The 20,660-nt window shown below is 47.0% G+C and overlaps 1 protein-coding gene across 1 annotated transcript in view; it reads left to right on the top strand.

The window, feature by feature from the left end:
* The window catches only part of ITPR1 (inositol 1,4,5-trisphosphate receptor type 1), a 320,598-nt gene that overhangs the window by 211,474 nt on the left and 88,464 nt on the right, over positions 1-20,660 (top strand). The window contains exons 43-44 of the mRNA XM_057554628.1: positions 4,417-4,549; positions 6,569-6,759. Of these exons, the coding sequence (XP_057410611.1) occupies positions 4,417-4,549; positions 6,569-6,759 (324 nt within the window). The remainder of the gene's footprint in view (positions 1-4,416; positions 4,550-6,568; positions 6,760-20,660) is intronic.

Below are 20,660 nucleotides of genomic sequence, written 5' to 3'. Positions count from 1 at the left end.
TCTGGAAAATACCAGATATCCTGGTTTTCTGGGTGCCTATCATATGCCAATCACTATGCTAAGACTTTTACGTGTGTTAACGCGTAAATGTTTATAAATGCTGATGTTGACCTACTGAGACAGCCTTCCCCTCCATTTCACAAGTCATAGGGTTAGGAAATGGGCAGTCGTGGCAAGTAGTGCCCTGAAATCGTGTTCACCAGTGTCCTGGAGAATGTTCGTCTGAGATGAGTGGGTGCCTGGGGCACCTTTGTTCTGCTCACGTGCTTTCAGTCCCTGCGCAGTCCCAGCACATCTCGAGTCCTTTCCTGTTTCTTGCGATTGTGCTTTCTCAGACTACGACCAAAGAAGCTCTTCTAGGAAGTTGGCATTCAGCCCTTCCTCACCAGCTTCCATTGTCTCCTGCCGTTCATTGATGAAGGGCACCTTGCATTCCTGTTTTTTCCATCCTTGCCTGTCCTTCAAGAATTGTCCTGGGTCTTAGAAGTAGCTGGTAAAGGCACATAGCTGTCTCTCGTGCCCTAAGTTTGATTTGCCCCAGTGCATGAGCTTTGGAATTAGAAACCGGTTCAAGCCTGCCTTTGCCGGGCCCTCACTGTGTGATTTGGGGCACATTATTTAACCTCAGTTTCTCCTGCTGTAGAATGCGGGTAATCGTCTCCATCCCTTATGACTGTTCTCCAGAGCTGTGCCCTTGAAGCACTTAGCACGGTGGCTGGACTCTGAGAAGGGATATTAATGATCAGGGTCGCCTTGCAGACTGAGACACAGCAGTGATTTGACAGACAACCGGAGTAGGAAAAGGAAGGTATTTTTAAATCAAGGTGCTGCCTTAGTGCTGACTAAGGTGTGAGAGGCTCACTGCTCATGTGAGAGGGTAATCTTTTCTGAAGCACCTGATTTTTAAGCGTCTGGAACCTGGGAGCCCAAAGGTCACTCTTTCTCTCCTTTGCGATCTTAACTCTTAGTGCTGTGTTCAACGCTGTGCTATATTCCCACACAGTTCATTAGCCACGAGTTTAATTGACAGAATGAAACTCGTTTGAACTGACTTGCAAGGCAGGAGCTTGGTTTCTGACTGCACGTCACTGACCTGCCTTTTTCACCATTTTCACCTGACACTTAACTGCAAATGAAACTCTTTGCCTTTGTCTTTTCTCAGTCTTAGGTAATCATGTGTGTGGAATGTAGAATTTTTTACCAGAGACAAACATCTGATATTTGTTTGCATGTTGTAGGTGTAAACTGCTGGGGGAAAACTAGTATTCTTTTTGAAGAAAAGGCTGCATGGCCAAATATGAGAGCTGGAGAAGTGATGTTTTTTGGGAAGTGACTTTTTTTCCTTCTCTGCAATCAGCTTTCTCAGCCCAGTACGTCGTGAACAGCTTAGTGCTGTTGAGTAATTTATATCAAGATGATTAGGAAGGCTTTTCTCTGCAGATTTTAATTTTTCCTAAATTAAACCACGAGCTCAGAAAAACAGAATTTTCCTTGAACCTAAGTTTTCACACTAGGGATTTGCATCACTTTTAATAAAGCTTATGCATTTTCTCTTTCTGTCCCTTTTTTTACCTAAAATTTTCAGTCTTTATTCTTTCAGAAAGGGAATGAATCTCATCTTGTTTTTTTTGTTTTTTTTTTTTAAAAAAGCAAATCCCACATGTTCTCTTTTTTCCCCTTGCCTTAAAATTTATTTTTTGTGGAGTGATGGTGAGGTGCATGTGTGCCAAAAACCTTATAATTAAGAGGGAAAAAATTAAAAGTTTGTAGGGTGGAGCGTGTGTGTGTGTGTTTTCCATAATGAACACATTTCTTGATATTCTCTTATGGGAGAAAAGGTACCATTTGATGCATCGGTTGCTATGGTAACTGCTAGGGTTTGTCTGTGCAAGGAGAGGCAAAATGGTAATGTGAGATCCCTTTGTAACTTCAGTTGGCATCCAGGCTGCATAAATGTGAAGTTCCTGTTCCTGGAGTCCACGTGTTCCCGGACGGCATATGCTCCTTTCTCTACTTCCTGCTTCCTTGATTGCAAAGTGACCTGGGTCTTGCTGATGAGACCCTCAAAACCCTGAAGAGAGGAAACTCTAACTGAGCCACTCCAGTCCTAGGTGGAATCGTAGCGTGAAGCCTGTGGTTGAGTCTTCCCTTAAAGGATGCATGTGTGTTGGCTGGTGACAGTCACCTGCCTTTGACCATCAACCCTGTGGTCTTCCAGGTTCTTGCCACAGTGGCAGTGTTGGCTGTTCTCTGTGGCTGCAGCTTACAGGTCTCATTTACCTCTCAAACAATGTTCTTGTGGTGCCCAAGAGGATCCCATAGAAAACTGGGATGGTTTCCTGCCAACCCTCCGTTCTGGGGGAACTCAAAGTCTGTATCTTTAGAAAGAAAATCAAGTAGATGCATCACTGTGTTGACAAAGGGAAATGGCATTTAATGTACTGTTACATTCAACGTGGAGGTAACCTTGTCTTTCCCCCTTTTCTTTCTTAGTCAGCTTTCTTGACCATTCCTTTGAAATTTGTGTTTCTCTTATGAAGTCAGCCTTTTAAAATCACCATGCTCTCCATGACTGCTTTGGAGAGTGTTGATAACGTTTGTACTGGTGCAAAGCTATATCTTTATACCAAAATGTGGTTTCCTAAGCCATTAAAGAATATTATACTGAAAACAGCTTACGTTGAAAGTATTTTTAAAGATCACAAATAGCCTCTTCTCTGAAAGTACTCTCGGAATCTTGAATTTACTGGTGGTCGAAGTACGAAATGAGTTTCATGTCCTAGTTACAAGCATTCTCCCTTGCTTAACTACGATGAGAGACGTATTTGTGGATGGAACGGAGAGAGGAAAATTGAGATTTCTTTTCATGCCTGAACTTTCATTTAAAAATCAGGACTGCCTTCCCCCCTTCTCTCTCTCCTGTTTACCCCATCTCTCCATTTTTCCCTGGATTCTGACCGGCAGCATGCATTTAACAAAGGAGAAAAGCCAGGCTGTGTAGCCCTGGGACCTCACATCATTTTGACAACTGAACTAACGAGTTTTCTGCCTTGGTCCTTCTTCCCTGGTCCCAACTCCCTCAGGGGGCCCCTTGCCTCCCCACCACCCTTAGGACACTCTTCTCCCTCCCATCTTGTTTTGCAAACACCCTCCTTGAAGTCTCCAGACCTATTCTTAGAGCCTCTTCACAAATCACTTTAAGCTCTACTGGCTCCCGTTACAGTGGCAGGTCTCTTCAGAAGAACTCCTGAGTCTCTGTTTTAGAGACTTGCTGTATTGCAGCACCTCTTCTCTCTGCTAGACTTCTCACTAACCTCTCAGTGATGTACCAGAGGAACTCCAGGACTTAACTGCTTTGTCCTTGAGAAGGGGTCCAGGGGAAATCCATATATCCTTTAACTGGTAGAAACTTCCAGATTGGGAGGTGGTCTGGGAGTCCCTCAGCAAGACTGCACGAGGAATAGAGCTGAGAATAAATCCTACTGCTTTGTGCTGCTTTACCAATGTGCGTAGTATTTGAGAATAAATCAAGGTTGTTTTTTTGGTTCGGTGTTTTTGTTTTTTTCTTTTTTGGTTGGAATCGTGGCAAAGAGTTTGTTATATCCCCTGCCCAGGAGTCCTTTGATATTTATGTGTATTTTTAAGCTTTTATCATGGAAATGTTTAAAAATATCTGAAATACATATTTTGAAGTTTCGAGAACCCTCATTCATAACTCAGCTTCTCTGACTATCAACTCATGCCCAGTCTTGTCTCATTTATACTCAGCTAGTCCCTCCTCCCGTATTACTTCAAAGCAAATCCCAAATGTCACTTTATCCATGCTGTCTATTTTTTGATTGATATATCTGATCTCTGCCAGAAATTTATTTTCTCTTGCATTATTTTTTCTTCACTCTGTGGCCCATTGACTATTTCTGTAAGAAAGGCTTACTTTCAGCTTATTGTTTTATTTACTCTATTACTCTGATATGTTGAGATTTTCTTTAGACCTTGGGATAAATGCTCTGGTTGGAGTAACATTTTCATATTGCTGTGGGGATGACCTGTGAATTTTTCAGTTTGTCTGAATTTTATTGGCTTATCCCAAAGGGGTTTTCTTTTGTTTCGTTTTGTTTTTTGTTCCTGTTAGTTACCCTCCGAGATTAATGTTCTGTCTTTATCACTGTGTGAGAGAGTACTTTCAGATATTTAATATTTTAGATTGATGCCTTTTTATGATCTGGTTTCCTGAGAAAACACTGATGAAGTTAACTTTAGAGTTTCCAAATGCTCTTATTAATAGTTTATTTTTTCACTGAGTGAGACTGAGCCAATTATAACTGAGTAGCTCTGTGTTGTTTTTTTTTTTAAATATTAGTAGCACAGTCATGCGTTAAATTCAGAACCTGATTTCATTATCCTGTTTGAATTAAGGGTGAGGCCCTCAGGCAGATTTTGGTCAACCGTTACTATGGAAACGTCAGACCTTCAGGAAGAAGAGAGAGCCTGACCAGCTTTGGCAATGGCCCGCTGTCACCAGGAGGACCCGGCAAGCCCGGGGGAGGAGGTAGGCCACGTGGTGTGCTAATTAGCTGCACGTGTGAACTGAGTGTGCCACGCAAGAGCTGCGTGTTTCTGATTAGCAGGTTGGACCTCTAACAGATGCATTTGGGTTGCAAGTGTATTATTTTAGCAAGTGTTTTGTCTTTGGTCTACCATCAAATTGGTGTCTAAAAATGTTTCCCTACAATTAGATATTGGCTGAGCGTTTTGCCCCTTTTTCCCATGCAGCAACCCTCTTGGTGATACTTGAATGACTCAATGAACTTGACTTTATCACACATTTTCTCGTGGCCATGAGGACTCATGTTTTCCCATAAAATGAGTATGCTGTTGGCAGTGAGGAGGGCGAAAGCCACCATTTATTATACACTTACTGAGCCGAGGGCTTTCCCAAGCATTTTGCCTTCTTTATCTCCTTTTCTCCTCCGAGTTACTCACTATCTGGTAGGGACTGCTGTCATCCCTGTTGAACAGAGGAAAGGGGAGCTTGTTAGTGGCTGGTCTGTAATGTAAAGCTGCTTTAAATTAATTAAATCTAATTCTAATGCCCAAGCTTTGTGCCTCCCCAAAGTCTTAGGTTTCTGCAAAAAAAAAAAAAACCCAGTAAAGAATTGCTTAAAAACACATCCTGAAAGGAGTCCCAAAACATTGTAAGCACAATTATAGGTAAAGGCTACCAAAACGTTGAATTCAACTGTGGGCGATGGTGTTGGTTTTAAGAGGGGCCAGTAGTTCCGTGCTCAAAGCACAAATGTGAGTTGCCTAATTCCCGGGCTATGGTGATGACTCTTGAGCACTTCCGGTCCTTGGTGGACTCTGCTGGTGGCACAGAGATACGCAGTGGTTAATAAATTAATTCTGGCGAGCTCTGGGGAGGGATCTTGGGCTTCTCGCCAAATGGAAATGTAGAGCGGATCTGCCCACAGAGCACCCCAGAGACAGACCTTAGCTTCTCATCCAAACGTTCCCAGTGATCGTCAAGCAGAAGTTCTTCCCACAGCATCTCCAAACTATTTCTCTTTACTCGCCGAAGTGCAGTCATTCAACAAGCATTTGAGGCTCCGGAGCGATATCAGGAGGGGGGTTTGGAAATGCATCAGAGACAGGTTCCGCTTTGAGAAGCTGTCGGAGAGAAGATGTGACACCCAGTGTCTACCTTGTACTATAAATGCAGTAGATTCTAGAAGGTCAAGGAAAGCAATGTAAAGGATGCGGCATCTGAATTGAACTCTGCCGGGAGGGACTGATAGATGATTTTCTGGGGTTTTTATGTTTTTTTTTTTTAATTGATCACCCCATTTCCCCATGAACATTAATATTTCGGGTTTTACCAATCATAGTGCAAGTTCTTGAATAGGCACTTTCTAAACACGATTGGAATCTGTTCCACTAAATGGCACAGGCCATCTCTTCCTAAGTATATTCTTCTCACCTGAAGCTCAGGGAGGAGGCGAACTTTGTTTGGTTCACTCCCCTACCCCCAGCTCTTGGCTCCATGCCAAGCACTGAGTCAAATATTTATTGAATGAATGAACAGATACAAAGTATGTGAAAGGGTGAGTTTTGGGGCTAGGGTGGGTTTCTTAGAAAGAGGACTGAAGTGATCATTATAGGCTATGCTTCTTGAGAGTGTTTAAGTTCTAAGAAGTGTTTAAGTTCGGTTTGTCTCTTAAACTCAGATCAGTTCTTAATAATTCTGCCCAGGTCACTGCGTTTTAATGTAAGGGAGAGTCTTGACCGGATGGCTTTAAGTCTCTTGCTTGAAATGTGTTATTCTTCCTTCATCTTACCCGCCTCCATTCAAGTTCCACCTCTGTTACTTCCAAGCTGCACTGGGTGTCCTTGGACGAGTGACTTCATCTCTGTGCTAATAACGAGTACCTTCCTTTGTGCTTGTTAAGAAGGTTCAAAGAGATAGTATCATTAAAGTGTTGAGGGCACAAAGTGTTGGTACGCGCTAAGTGTGCAATAAATGTTAACTGCTCTGATTGTGGTTGATAAGAGCAATGTTCCATCTTCCTAGGGGGAGGTTCCGGGTCCAGCTCCATGAGCAGGGGGGAGATGAGCCTGGCCGAGGTTCAGTGCCACCTTGACAAGGAGGGGGCCTCCAATCTGGTCATCGACCTCATAATGAACGCATCCAGCGATCGAGTGTTCCATGAAAGCATTCTCCTGGCCATCGCCCTGCTGGAAGGAGGCAACACCACCATACAGGTAAGAAGGCAGCTTCGCTGCCGATGGGGCGTCCTTGCTGAACAGGAGGAGGCTTCATTCAGGGAACCAGGTACTGGGCGGTGCTGAGACTCCTGTACGAGAGAGAGCTCATTCTTAGGGCACAAAATTGTTTTGTTGTGAAAAGCGAATTCTTTTGATATCTTGCTGTGGTCATCCTGTCATAATTCAGACTTGGTTCTAAAACATGAGTTACATTCAAAAACTGATAAAATGCTGAGGATGTGTGAAGAAAATTGGCCCAGGATTTGGAGCATAATAGATAATCCATAAATGTTTGCCCCATGAATGATTGCATGAATTATATTTACAGTTTTTATCCAAGATCATAGAGGATCCCATCACCTGATGACCAGAAGGGGTTTGGACTGTGTGTGCTATTTAGATTTGTTACATCTATGGACCTTGCAGCTCTTGCAAACTATATATTTCTCTTTCTTTTAACTGAAAAGCTCAATAAAACTGAACCAGTTTGAACTAATAGGAGCTAATAGGGGAAAGCCAGGCTAGGTTAGTCAAAGATAAATAGATGACTTTTTGTTGGCTTGTTATGACACATATTTTAAAATAACAATAGGAAGTAGAATTCTGAGTAGAAGTCCTTAAAGAAGCAATTTTAATGAATTTTAATAATATATACATAATTTTCATATGGACATGGCAGTTAAAAAGATTCCTTTAAATATTTTAAAATATTTTGGATACTCCCTTCTTCATGCATTCTTTGTTCTTTGTTGGCTTTGAATAAGGGTTTACTTAGCTGTGTGTGTGTGTGTGTATACATACACACACACACACACACACACACACATTTTGATAACAGCTTTTGATTGAGATATAATTCATATACCATAAAGTTCACCCTTATGTATATATTTGACTTGACCATATATTCTTTTTTTTTTTTAATGCCATCAATTATTATGCTGGGTCAGCAGGTATACGCTGGGATGTTTGGTCCCCTACTTAAATGTATTATTTCTTTTTTAAAAAAATAAGTTTATTTATTTTATTTATTTACTTTTGGCTGTGTTGGGTCTTCGTTGCTGCTCATGGGCCCTCTCCAGCTGTGGTGAGTGGGGGCCACTCCTCGCCGCGGTGCATGGGCCTCTCACCACGGTGGCCTCCCCTGTTGCGGAGCACGGGCTCCAGGCGTGCAGGCTTCAGCAATTGTAGCACGCGGGCTCAGCAGCTGCGGCTCATGGGCTCCAGAGCGCAGGCTCAGCAGCCGTGGTGCACGGGCCCAGCTGCTCCGCGGCATGTGGGATCCTCCCGGACCAGGGCTCGAACCCGCGACCCCTGCATTGGCAGGTGGGCCCTCAACCACTGCGCCACCAGGGAAGCCTTGACCATATATTCTTGGTCTTGAATTTAATTTCAGAATCTGGATTAATGAAGTTTTGTTTCTTTGTGCAAATTTAAAAAGGGCATTTCTTCTCTTGGGCCTGAGCCAGGGCACCTGGGTTTCAGCCCCACTCACTCCTGCAGCCAGGTGCCCTGTGCGCCCCCACACCCCCCACATGGCAACTGCGGCGGCCCTGTCTCCTCGCCCTCCAGCCCAAACGCCCCAACACACACTTCTGACGTTCATATGTGCGCTGCCCTCAGTTGAGATTTGTGCCCGTGGGAGAGTCCGCTGCACGACTGAGCTGTCACACGGGCACCTGTGACCTGTAACATGTGGGGTTGCCGTTTGATTTTGTCCCGCATGAGTCTGACCATGCGTGTGCGCGTGGGTGGGTCCTGCAGGTCCTCTGATCACGAGGATTCGCTCGCCCGCTGCCGTGGTCCTGCTGTCCGGGTGCGTGCGCTGGCATGGAAGCAGGGCTGAAACTCTCCTGGTCTCTGAACCATGTGATTCCCAGAGACTAGATCAGTCAAACTAAACATTAATTGAGCACTTGCTGTGTACACGACGCTGAACTAGGGACTTCAGGGCAGTGGTTTCCAGACACTGGGGCCGGTCGGTCTATGAGAATTTTCTCCAGGCACAGCCAAGTGTGGAAACAAGGGCGATGTGGTCAGTGTTTCATAAACCAAATGTATCAGTTTGAAGGCCCATCTGACCATTTTATTCTGAGGTTATAGCCTGTCCAATTTTTTTTTTTTTAATCTCTGATGTCTTTTCTTAAATGAAGTGGTGTTGATAGTGGTTGGGGTTTTTTTCCTACTGGCCAGATAAGAAGTTGGAAACCTTAGGTTATTCCTTCCCCTCCTCAATTAAAAAAAAAAAAAAAAAAAGTTGCTAGTTTGCTAATCCCAGTCTTCAAGAAATTAAAAATGGAGCAAGGATATAAGACTTAGTATGCATGCACATAGGAAGCTGTGTCTCAAGAATGATGTGTAGTGCCATCCAGGAGGCAGGAAAGATACTGCGGACCCTCCAAGGAAGAAGTAACGGCAGCCATGTGAGGAGTCAGTGAAAGGTTTTTTGATGACATGGGCTTTGAAGGATGGGTGTGGGTCTGAAAGTTGGAAATTGTGCACAGAGCTGGGGCGTGGGGAGGCTGGACCATGCCGCAGGGCGAGAAGGCCCAGAGACACAAGAGTGGAAGGCGTGCTCACAGGACAGGGCTGGGGTCCTTCAGAGTGAGCCCAGCCGGCGGAGGAGAGTGAAAGGGGGTTAGGGTATGTTGGGGGCCAGGCAGCCCCCCAAGGGGCCTCGGGGCTATAACATAGGACTATGAATCTGACAGATAAATTGAGGAGAGCAGGGCCTAGAAGGAGGCAGTCCAATAATTTAAAGGTTAATCAGAAGTTATTTAGGAGAGAGCTAATGAAAGCCTGAATTCAAAATAAATGTATGATAGAATTGGTCCTATCGCAGGGCGGGATGTTTTCTAGGAGGGGGCATAGGGGGCCTTTTGGGGTGTTGGAAATGATGGGCTACATGTTGGTAGTTACGTAGGTATAAATCTGTTTCAAACTCTGTGAGCCATACAGTTAGAATTGGTGTGCTTTACTATACAAAAGCTATACTTCAATAAAGCAGGAAAAGTATCCTGAGCCTGGCGGGGACAGGACGTCATGAATGGAGACTCTCCAATGCTCGCTTCCTCCTCAAGGCTGGTGCCTTGGACCCATTTATAGTTAATGCATGTTGGCCAAAGTGTCACCCGATTGGATGCCAGAAGCGAGAAGGTCAGAGGGCCCCCACTTGGCTCCGGAGGCTTTACCGAGTCTGGATGACTGGACACAAGAAGACACCGTTAATTAAGGAGTAATGAAGCCCGGGGAGGGCTCGAGGAGACTGAGGGCTGCCGGCGCCGAGCCCGGCTGGCACGGCGCAGTCTGAGTTTCTGGCGAGATGCTGTGTTTTTCACAGCGTACCCCTGATGGTGATGGCAAGGCACACAGAAGCTGTTTTTCCTTCAAGTTCTTTATCTTGTAAAGTAATTATGAATATTAGTTTCATGTTTTCACACATTTATTACTCATATGCTCAGGCTCCAGATGAAATGCCACGGTGGAGCCCCAGTCGCAGCCTCTCGGGGGAGTGGAGCTGCCGTCTGTTGGAAGAGCCAGCGTGCTGATGGCTGGGTGGGCCTGGATGGGGCGGCCCGCGAGCCCCCTGCCAGCTTGGGAGGGCACAGCATGGAGCGTGTGCTGGCTCTGCCCGCGCCGCATCTCTCTCTCCTCTCTCTCCGTCTGTGATTTCAGGGGTTGCTGGGAGGATTTCACCCACTGCCTCGTTAGAAACCTGTGGTTCCAGGAAAATTCATTCTAGCCTGGAGCTGGCTTGGCCCTGAGCTTCTCTTTCTCCAGAGAAAATGATGTGGAATTCAAGTTGTCTGGGGCCAGCTAAGCACAGACACCCTGAAGTCCCAGGGGGAGTGTGATTCAGTTTTGTTTTGCTTTAGAGAAGCCGGTTCAAAGTAGTAAAAGAGCAGCTGGGAAGTTAGTGTGCGTTGGGTGACGGCTGCAGTTGTGACTGCTGATGATCGCCGAAGGCTGTCAGTCATTACAGGCGGGGTAGGTCGCAGCTGGGGCGCACTGCCCGCCATCCTTCCTGTTCAGCGTGATGTGTCCCAGTCCCAGGAAGGGAATCCAGGTGGGCTCCCCTGGACTCGTGTTTCTCAGGTACAGGTGGTAGAAAGGGCAGTCGCTGTGGGGCATGCAGCGCTGCACAGTTCCAGAGCTGTGTGCTGCTTCTCCAAGGAGACAGCTGCAGAAGAGCCCTTACCTTTACTAGCGCCTCCTCCCAGGATGTACAGCAGGCTTCACGTGGAGAAGAAGGGGAGTGAGATCTGCTTCCCAACCCAGTTTTGTGTGGGATTAGGGAAGTCACCCCTGGGTTTCTGTTCCTGTGTGTATCTGTCATGAGACATACATGCAGGTGGACTCCTGGGTTCCTTACTGCTTTGAATCAGGACTTTTTAGAAATTATTAGATGTTTTTCCAGAAATACTCAGAATCCAGTAGTGATGGCCGGCTGGCTCCATTTCTGTAGCCTTTCTTCCCTGGCTTGTGAAAATAATTATTTACAGTACGGTGATTGCATAGTCTGTGGTACGTCCGTGCAACAGAATTCTACTCAGCAATAAAAGGGAATGAACTATTGATAAATGCGATTACGTGGGTGCACCTCAGAGGCATTATGCTGAGTGAAAGAAGCCAGTCTCAGAATGCGACGCCCTGGATGGTTCTATTTGTATGACATTCTCAAAGGACAAGGCTGTAGTGATGGAGAACAGATCAGTGTTCGCCAGCCTAGGGCTGAGGGGAGAATCCGACTATAAGGGAATAGCACAGAGGAGTTTTTTGGGTGATGCCACTGTTGTGTGTCCTGCTTTGGACACACAAATCTATACATGTGTGAAAATTTGTAGAACTGCACACCAAAAAAGTCAGTTTTACTGTATGATCATTAAAAAATTAAAGTGAAAACCATAATGATGATGACGGTTAACCAGCATTTATTAAGGGCTTACTGTGGACCAGGAACTATGCTTACGTGTTTCTCATGTATCATCTCATTTAATTCTTACAGTCTCCCTAAGAGGTAGGTGCCATGATTATCTCATTTTTCAGATGAGGAGACTAAAGCCCAGAATAGCTAAGGAACTCGCCCCTCATCATACAAGCAGTAAGCAGTTCTGCCCTTTGTGATCCTGGCTGGGGCTGCAGTCATCAGGGCTTTGATTGGGCTGGAGCGGCCAAGATGGCCACTTGTATGGTTGTAGCACTGGTGCTACCTCCCAGCTAGCTGCTGAGTGGGGGCTGTGCCCTTGGTTCTCCTCCATGTGGTCTGGGCTTCTTAGAGCATGGTGGCTGGGTTCTAAGAAGCAGTGTTTTGGGGAGTAGGATGTGGGAGCTACCAGTCATTTTAAGGCCTGGGCTTGGAATCCATGGTACAACACTTCTGCCATGTTCTACTGGTCAAAGCCAGTCGTGAGACTGGCTCGGCTCCAGAAGGAGGGGAGAGGAGCGGCACCTCTTGCTGTGAGTAGAGTTTGTGCACTAAGCAGAGAGGGAGGCTGGCTTCCGCACACCCTTGTTATCGTTGATTGAGCACCTGCCATGGGTCGGTCAAGCCCCTGAGTTGGGCAAGAAAGGGAGACACTATTGTCTCTGTGATGGAGGAGCTCAGTTCTCTCTGGAAGTTCAATCCCATTTTTGCAGAAGTGTCGACTCCTGTCCTTCCCCTTTTGATGGTGTGTGAAAATTCACCCTTGTACTGAGGATAAGGTCACTGGGGACCAGAGTTCTTCAGAAGTTCTAAACTTCATTGTCCAGACCTCAGAGGGATTCCATTTGTAGCAGTCCAAAACTAAGGACCTACAGTGCTTGCTAGGAACCCTCACGCAGAGAATTGCCCTTAGTCTGAAACCTTGTAATCTGTCACACCATCACTTAAGCCCTGAAATGCCTGGAAGCTGAATTGGGGATAGTTCCTGGCCTGGCATAGTGGACTCCAAGTCTTCCCATATCTTCTGTCCCTGCCCTGGCTTCTCTGATGGTGACAATGTCTGAAGATAGATATTGCCTCCAAAACTTCTCCTACCTGGGTGCTGTCAGAGTGGCTCAGGCTTCATGGTGAACCCTCTGCTTACAGGAACAAAGAGATGGTACCACTACCCTGGGGTTCTCCAGGAATGGGTGACATCGTTGAGCCGTGGGATCAAGCTTCTCTTTAAGAGTAACTCCTTCTTTTACATGTAGCTGTCCAGTTTTCCCAGCACCACTTTTTGAAGAGGCTGTCTTGTCTCCATTGTATGTTCTTGCCTCCTTTGTTGTAAATTAGGTGCCCATATGTGCATGGGTTTATCTCTGGGCATTCTATCCTGTACCATTGATCTATATTTCTGTTTTTGTGCCAGTACCATACTGTCTTGATTACTGTAGCTTTATGGTATAGTTTGAAGTCAGGGAACCTGATGCCTCCAACTCCATTTTTCTTTCACAAGATTGCTTTGGCTATTCGGTGTCTTTTCTGTTTCCATATTAATTGTAAACTATTTTGTTCTAATTCTGTGAAGAATGCCATTGGTAGTTTGATAGGGATTGCATGGAACCAACTTAAATGTCCATTGACAGATGAATGGATAAAGAAGATGTGGCACATATATACAATGGAATATTACTCAGCCATAAAAAGAAATGAAATTGAGTTATTTGTAGTGAGGTGGATGGACCTAGAGTCTGTCATACAGAGTGAAATAAGTCAAAAAGAAAAACAAATACCGTATGCTAACACATATGTATGGAATCTAAAAAAAAAAAAATTGGTACCGAGGAACCTAGTTGCAGGGCAGGAATAAAGAGTTAGACAAAGAGAATGGACTTGAGGACACGGGGTGGGAGGGCGAAGCTGGGGCGAAGTGAGAGTAGCATCGACATATATACACTACCGAATATAAAATAGTTGGCTGGTGGGAAGCAGCAGCATAGCACAGGGAGATCAGCTCTGTGCTTCGCGATGACCTAGTGGGGTGGGATAGGGAGGGTGGGAGGGAGGCTCAAGAGGGAGGGGATATGGGGACATGTGTATGCATATAGCTGCTTCTCTTTGTTGTGGAACAGTAACTAACACAGTATTGTGAAGCAATTATACTCCAATAAAGATCTATTTAAAAAAAAAAAAAAAGAGTAACTCCTGCCTTCTCTCTGCCCTCTCTCATGCCACCTACTTCCTGCCAGCCCCCAGAAGAAATCTTTCCGCTTGATGTTTTGTAGCAAGTGGGAAACTATGAAATAAGCATTTGCTTATGAATTAATTTTTGGCACACGCAGGGCTCAGTGAGTCTCATGGCACTTGCATATCCGTCCTTCGCGTCCTTGCCAATTTCTGTGTTTCTTCCTCCTGAGATGTCCCCACCGGCACCCGGGGGATGTTCCTCCACTTCCTCTTCGCTTCGGGAGGACAGAGACAGCTCTCACCTGGGGGAAGAGGAGGAGTAGAATGTATCTTTGAACATACCCAGTGTTGGGTTTCTTTTTTAAGCACATACAGATGTTTGGGGCTGTACGTGCTGTCATGACCATAGAGAACCTCACAGCAAATGAAGGGAAAAGATCGAAAATAAAATTTTTTTGTGGACTAATTGCTTCCGGTTGCAGAAGCCCAGTGAATTGTATGTATCAAATGGCTGCCCACGGCCCTTCCCATGCCAAGTCTAGCCTACAGACACACCCAGAAAGGATTTTCTTTTCCGCACGTACACAGCTCGAGTTGGAAAAAGTGAGAAGTGCTCTGTCAGGAAGCTGGCTGCGGATTCAGCTGAGAGAGAGAGAGGTCCCTCGTCCAGGGGCCTTTCCCTTGCCACACACTTATTTTTTGTGGTTGGCTTAAGTCATCAGCCCAAGAGCCAGTATTCGATAGGAAATCTCCCACCCCTTCCAGAAGAAGTGACCGCAAGAAGGCACTGAGCAGGGAGCACGCTGGACCGGAGGCCACCCCTGACCCCAGTGAGCGGAGATGCGGGGCAGGAAGGGCGCTTCGCTTTGCCTTTGCGGGAGATGGGAGGCCAGCTGGTGAGGAAGATCAGCCTTGGTTTGACAGGACAGCTACCCCGAGGAGGAGGAGGAAGGAGACTGGTGTGCAAGCGAGTTACGTAAAAGGGTGTTGTGTTTGGCAGCCAAGTCAGAAATGAGTCACTCGGGAGCGGTGTTTTCTGACCTCGGGTTTTATCCATGTGGGAGAAGAGCACGGCCAGCAGTGGAGTCAGGAGACTGCTTTCTGCCCAGCCTGGGGGGTGTGGGAGCCGTTGCCATGACAATAAGAGGAAGGCAGGTGGCCCGGCCCCCTCTGCCCTTTGGCTGAAGCCACCAGGGGTCTGGACGGCGAAGCTGCCCGTCTTGGTTCAGGGAGGGCTGCAGGCGCTGCCAGTCGGCCCTCCTTGGAGAACGGGTGGCGTGGGGTCAGGGACTTCGGGGGACACTGCCCAGAAGGGCAGGCATGACAGGGGAGGGAGCTTGGCCTCCAGAGTGGAAATACCTGGGCTACAATTCCGGCCCTGCCCCCGCCAGTGGGGTGACCTTGGACTTTCTCAGGATGCTCTGAAAGTCAGTTTTCTCATCTGTAAAACACGAGTTAGAAAAACTGAGTCCCTTCCTTATGCAGTTATTGAGAGGATTAAACAGGGTCACATGGAGGGTAGAGGGCGCGGCTGCAGGAATGAGCCGCTGCCCTGGAGCTGGTTTGATGGAGGGACGAAGGCCTCCAGCCCTGCCTCTCACCTCCCACCCCAGGGCTCAGGGAAAGTCCTTGACCCCCCAGCCCAGCTCCTGCCTGGGGAGCAGGACGGTGTCCGTCCCCACCTCCCAGGGCTCCTGGGATGGTCGGACAGGGTGATTCACCGAAAGCGCCTCACTCAGTGCCCAGGTCATAAAAGGATCTCAAAACGAGGTGGTGATTTTTTGTGTTAATACGGTCTTTATTATTTTAAAATGAGCTTTGTTTTCTTCAGTTCGTTCTCCTTCAAAAATCCAACTGCTGATATTTTGCTTCAGTCTAGTGGTTGATGTTGCAGTGGGCCTGGGGGGGTGTGCTGTTGTATGTTGTTTTCACACACTGTTCACCTACGTCGCTCTCACTCGTTCTGTGTTGGAGGTAACTTTAGAGGTCCAGGAGGCTGGGAGGCTTCATTGCTTCGGGTCCTGGTTCCTTACACTGCCGGACGGTCTGGGTGAAGCAGAAAGCAACAGGCAGTCCGGTTACCTGCTCCCTGACCCAGGACTTTTTCTTTCCTTCTCTGTATTATTATTTTTATTATTACTTTTTGGTCTAAGTCATCCTTGGACATAGGCCCTTCCTCTCCATTCCCAGGAAACTGGTGTGTCACTGAACAAGAGTCTTTTAGGATTATTGGTCTAGACCAAGGTTTTGCAGTGAAGACTCAAAATCCAAAAGTAGTTCCCATTGTTGGGAATATAAGACTTGAATGAACGCCCCCAGCTGTCCAAGTGATGTGAGGCCTGGATGATGCATGGACCTACTGCAGTTCAGGACAAAACGTTACTGCAACGATGGTCAGCATGTTCCTTGTCACTTGGGTTTGAGAAGCACAGTCCTATTGCGGTGGTCCGAGGGGAAGATGTGCCCGCCGGCTCGTGCCTGTAGAGGAACTGGAGACCCAGTGTTACTTTTCGTCTTTCCTGAGTGGCAAAGCCAACAGTGTAGGCGGAAGTGGACAGTTCCACACGTCTGCTCTTCTGGCCTTCCCTAACAGGACTGCAGTCGTTAGGGAGTTGGGGGGAGATCTTTGGATACAAAGTGTTAATCTTCTTGCTTCCTAGAAAACCCATAAGCAGGAATTCGTTTCTAAGAGGAGATATCTTCAGAGGAAACCTCGGGTTTTCCATGGTCTCCAAAGTTTGACTGAGGAGCAGAAAAAAATGTCAGAGAAGAGTGGAAAATTGTTGTCACTATGCCTTCATTGTATCCTATTAAATCCACAAGACTAAATTGTCCTTCTTTCTTTCTCTTCCTTCAGCTCTAGCAAGAGGTCTGCATTCTTCCTAACTTTCCTTAGTGACTTCTGAGGATGGAGTGCCTCTTATGAACTTCTAAGCTGACACCAAATTCTCCTCCGTTGGCTTTGATACCTTGGTCCAGGGATTGGCAAACTATGGCCGGCGGGTCGAATCCAGCCTGACGCCTGCTTTTGTAAATAAAGTTTTACTGGAACACAGCCAGCCTTACAATAACCTTTAGTGTTGTCTTTGGCTGTTCTCACGCTGCTGGGGCAGAGCTGAGGAGTTGCACCACAGTCCGAATGGCTGGCAAATGCTAGAATATTTACCATTTGGACCTTTATGGAAAGCCTCTGCCAGCCCCAGGGTTTGTTGAATCTTTGCTGTCGAGATAGGAAGCTACTTAAGGAAAAGAACCATGTCTTAATCCCTCTGTTCTGCGTTCTTCACCCCCTGGTAGAGCAGTGATAGGTTTGTGGTAAATATTCACCAGATGACTAATATCCTAAGTCCCCTGAGAGTCTGGCCACTTACTCAGCTAATAAATGGAAATTCAGGGAAAGAGAGGCCTCTACTTTTTCTTTCCTTTTTTGATTGGAGGGGTGATCTCCCCTTTCCCTTTACTGCCTTTGCGGGAACATATTCCATCGCCCTGCTTACCACTTTTTAACGCAGACTTGGAAGGCAGACTCGGTCAGCTCCTTCCCGAGGGGATTTGTATACGTGGCTCAGGAGTCCAGAGTTTTCATCTGGAAGCCCTGTCTGACCGTCCACCCCAGGGTGCCACATTTTACGTCAGTCACTTCCTGCTGGCCTGACGCTGTGCTATTTCTGTGCTTCCTCTGGAGGTTTTCCTCGTGGTGAACAAGGGACTCCTTGGGACACATACAGTTAACCTTCAAATACGTGAGACGCTGGCACCTGGTCTCCAGCCTGTTTGTCGTCTTTTTCTCCAAGCTCCCTGGGTGACCTCATCCATCCCCATGGTTCCCAGCTACCATTTATGCCAACAGCTCCTGGCCCTACCTCCGTGATCATCTCCAGATTTCTGCGCAAATCCCCGTTGGGCGTCTCCACCTGTGTTAACTCTCAGTTCATGCGACCCCAACCTCGCCCATCACCTCCAGTCCTCCACCCCATCGGCCTTCTTGTGTTCTGTATCTAGGTCAGTGGACTTCCCACCGCCACCTCTGCAGTCACCCGAGCTGGAAACCTTGATGTCATCCGTCTCCTCCCTCTTGGTTTTCATCAGGAACTCATTCTGCGTCCACTCTACCTCCCAGTATTCTAATAGTCAGGACTTAGTTCAGACTTGTAATAAGCCAGACAGTTGACACCTGGAGGCTACATGACATGCCCAGAGTGACCCGGCTGGGGCTGGGGGAGCTGGGGTTGGAAACGAGGCGCTCTGGGTTCAGAATTCCTGCCCCTGACCAGCATCCTATACCATCTGCCAGCACGGGCCACCTGAGTTCTGAGCCTGAGATGGGCTCTTCAGGGCGTCCCTGCCTCTGGACATTTCTCTCTTCCATACTGCTGTCAGTGGTGCCCACCCCTCCCCCCCAGATGAAGGCCGGACCACCTCATTCCCTGTCCTAACAGCCTTCCGCGGAGGACCAAATCCACCGCCATGTGTCTGCGATCCACTGGCGCCCACGTGCCTGGCCCTGCCTGGGTTCCCACACTCACCCCCGCGTTCATTGTCCTGTGGCTGCAACCTGCTCGTTTGCCCGGCCCTGGCCGTGTACTCAGATGCCTCTGCTCCGTGTGGGACGTGCCCACCTTCCCTTTGCCTGGCACGCTCCCCGAGCCCTGTTTAAATTGTCTCCTGCTCTGGGAACTTCTTGATCCCCTGAGGCAGAGGTAGTGGTCTCTTTGTCTGGGCAGTTCATTTACTTAGCAATCACCACTCTTGAAAGGGAGGCTCATTGTAAGACCCGAGGAGGCAGAGATCAAGTCTGTCTTCACCCCCAGGTTCCCCAGAGAAGTCTCTGCATGTGTTAGATGAAGGGAAGTCAATCTGTACGTAACAAATAGACGTAGAGAATCCTGCTCTGTAGGGCTACTCTGGGGATTAAATGAGATAATATATGGAAAGCACACAGCAGCTCAGAATGGTGCCTAATATGTAGTCATTGCTCACAGTTTCTTTTTGGTTGTATGTCTTCCTCTCCTCCCCCCTCCCCCCACCCAAGAGTGTAGTTTCTCCCAGGGTCAAGCCTCAGTCTTACTTCCCAGCACCTGGACCATGGTGGGTGCTCAATAAATGTTCCCTGAATGAATCAAAGTCTGGACTCTTTGTGTCCACCATGTTACGTTTGTCGTCTTGTTCTTTTCCCAATATAAACATGAGGATGTGAAAGGTGAAAATGTGTTGTTAACGGTTATCACAATTTTAAAGAGGCACTTTCTTTAGGTGAGAGAAGGAGTTAAGTTTATCTGAACCCAAGGGAAATATATAATGTTTTTTTTTGTTTGTTTGTTTGTTTGTTTTTTAAATTTTATTTATTTATTTATTTATTTTTGGCTGTGTTGGGTCTTCGTTTCTGTGCGAGGGCTTTCTCCAGTTGCGGCAAGCGGGGGCCACTCTTCATCGCGGTGCGCGGGCCTCTCTCTATCGCAGCCTCTCTTGTTGCGGAACACAGGCTCCAGACGCGCAGGCTCAGTAGTTGTGGCTCACGGGCCTAGTTGCTCTGCGGCATGTGGGATCTTCCCAGACCAGGGCTCGAACCCGTGTCCCCTGCATTAGCAGGCAGATTCTCAACCACTGCGCCACCAGGGAAGCCCCAGAAACATATAATGTCAATTTGGAGAAATCTTCTTGTGATGCCAGAGATTCTTGATGGATCTTTTCCTTCTTTTCTTCTTTATAGTAACTATAGTTGGTGGTAATAATAATGAGTACCAAAGTCTGAACGCTCACATGCCAGGAGCGAGGCTTGGTGCTTTCTCTGCGTGATCTCATTTACTCTGCGTGGTGGTCCTGTGTGGGCAGGTACTGCCTGGACCCCTTTTTGCTCAGCGGGAAATAGAGGATCTGAGAGGTCAAGTTGCTTGCTTAGGGTCACAGAGGTAGCTGGTAGCTGTATCAGGGTTTGTTTCAACCCCACGTTCCCCAAGGAAGTCTCTGCCTGTTTTGGGTAAAGGGAACTTGATCTGTACGTAATGAATAAATATAGAGAAGAGCCTGAGGTCTCAGCCCCTCTGCAGAATTTATGGCTTCTCTCTCTTTGTTCTTCTTTTTGTTAGTGGGCTCATTGTGGAGGGCGGTCTGCCTTCCAGAGAAGTCCTGAGATGGCTTGTGTGTCTTTGCTTTGGTTATATCACCGACCTGTGCGTGACGGAGAAGAGAACCATGAAAGACTTTACCTTTCAGGCTGGGCATCCCATTTGCCAAATAAAAATTATATGTGCCACACATGCTGCTTCCCCTCTAGTGGGTTCCAGGGTCTCAGGTCCATGAAAGTTAATGGGAAGGAAGGTCTCTTGTATAACTTCGTGGAGACAGAGGGCAGCTCATTGAATTAGGGCTCCTAAGAAAAGTTAGATTATACTGCTACAATTTTTGATTTTCATTTACATCTAAAGGAGCATATGTACTTTGGTGTAATGTGAGGCTTATTAGAGCTCATCTTTTGCCCATTTTGCGTGAAGAAGCTCCACGCACTGGATTCTCCCCATATTAGAGTCTTGGGCAGGTTGAAGAATGTTTATGTGTTGCAGAAGGAAAAGGAAAGGACCTGTTGCCTTTATAAAGTGCCCGTTCCAGAGCAGGCACAGCGCATGGTGCTGCTATGTACTTGATCTGGGCTAGGTGGGATAGCCCCAATTCTGGATGGGAAAACTGAGTCCCAAAAGATGGAGGGAGGTCTTATGCAAAGTCACCCAGTTAGCAGAGCTGAGATTCGGTACCCAGGTCTATCTCCCTCAAAAACCTCTTGACTTTCTACCATGCTGGACAGCCTTGA

This window comes from Balaenoptera acutorostrata, chromosome 10, assembly GCF_949987535.1.
Source record: "Balaenoptera acutorostrata chromosome 10, mBalAcu1.1, whole genome shotgun sequence".
NCBI lineage: Eukaryota > Metazoa > Chordata > Mammalia > Artiodactyla > Balaenopteridae > Balaenoptera > Balaenoptera acutorostrata.
This window is presented reverse-complemented; position numbering and strand designations above follow the sequence as displayed.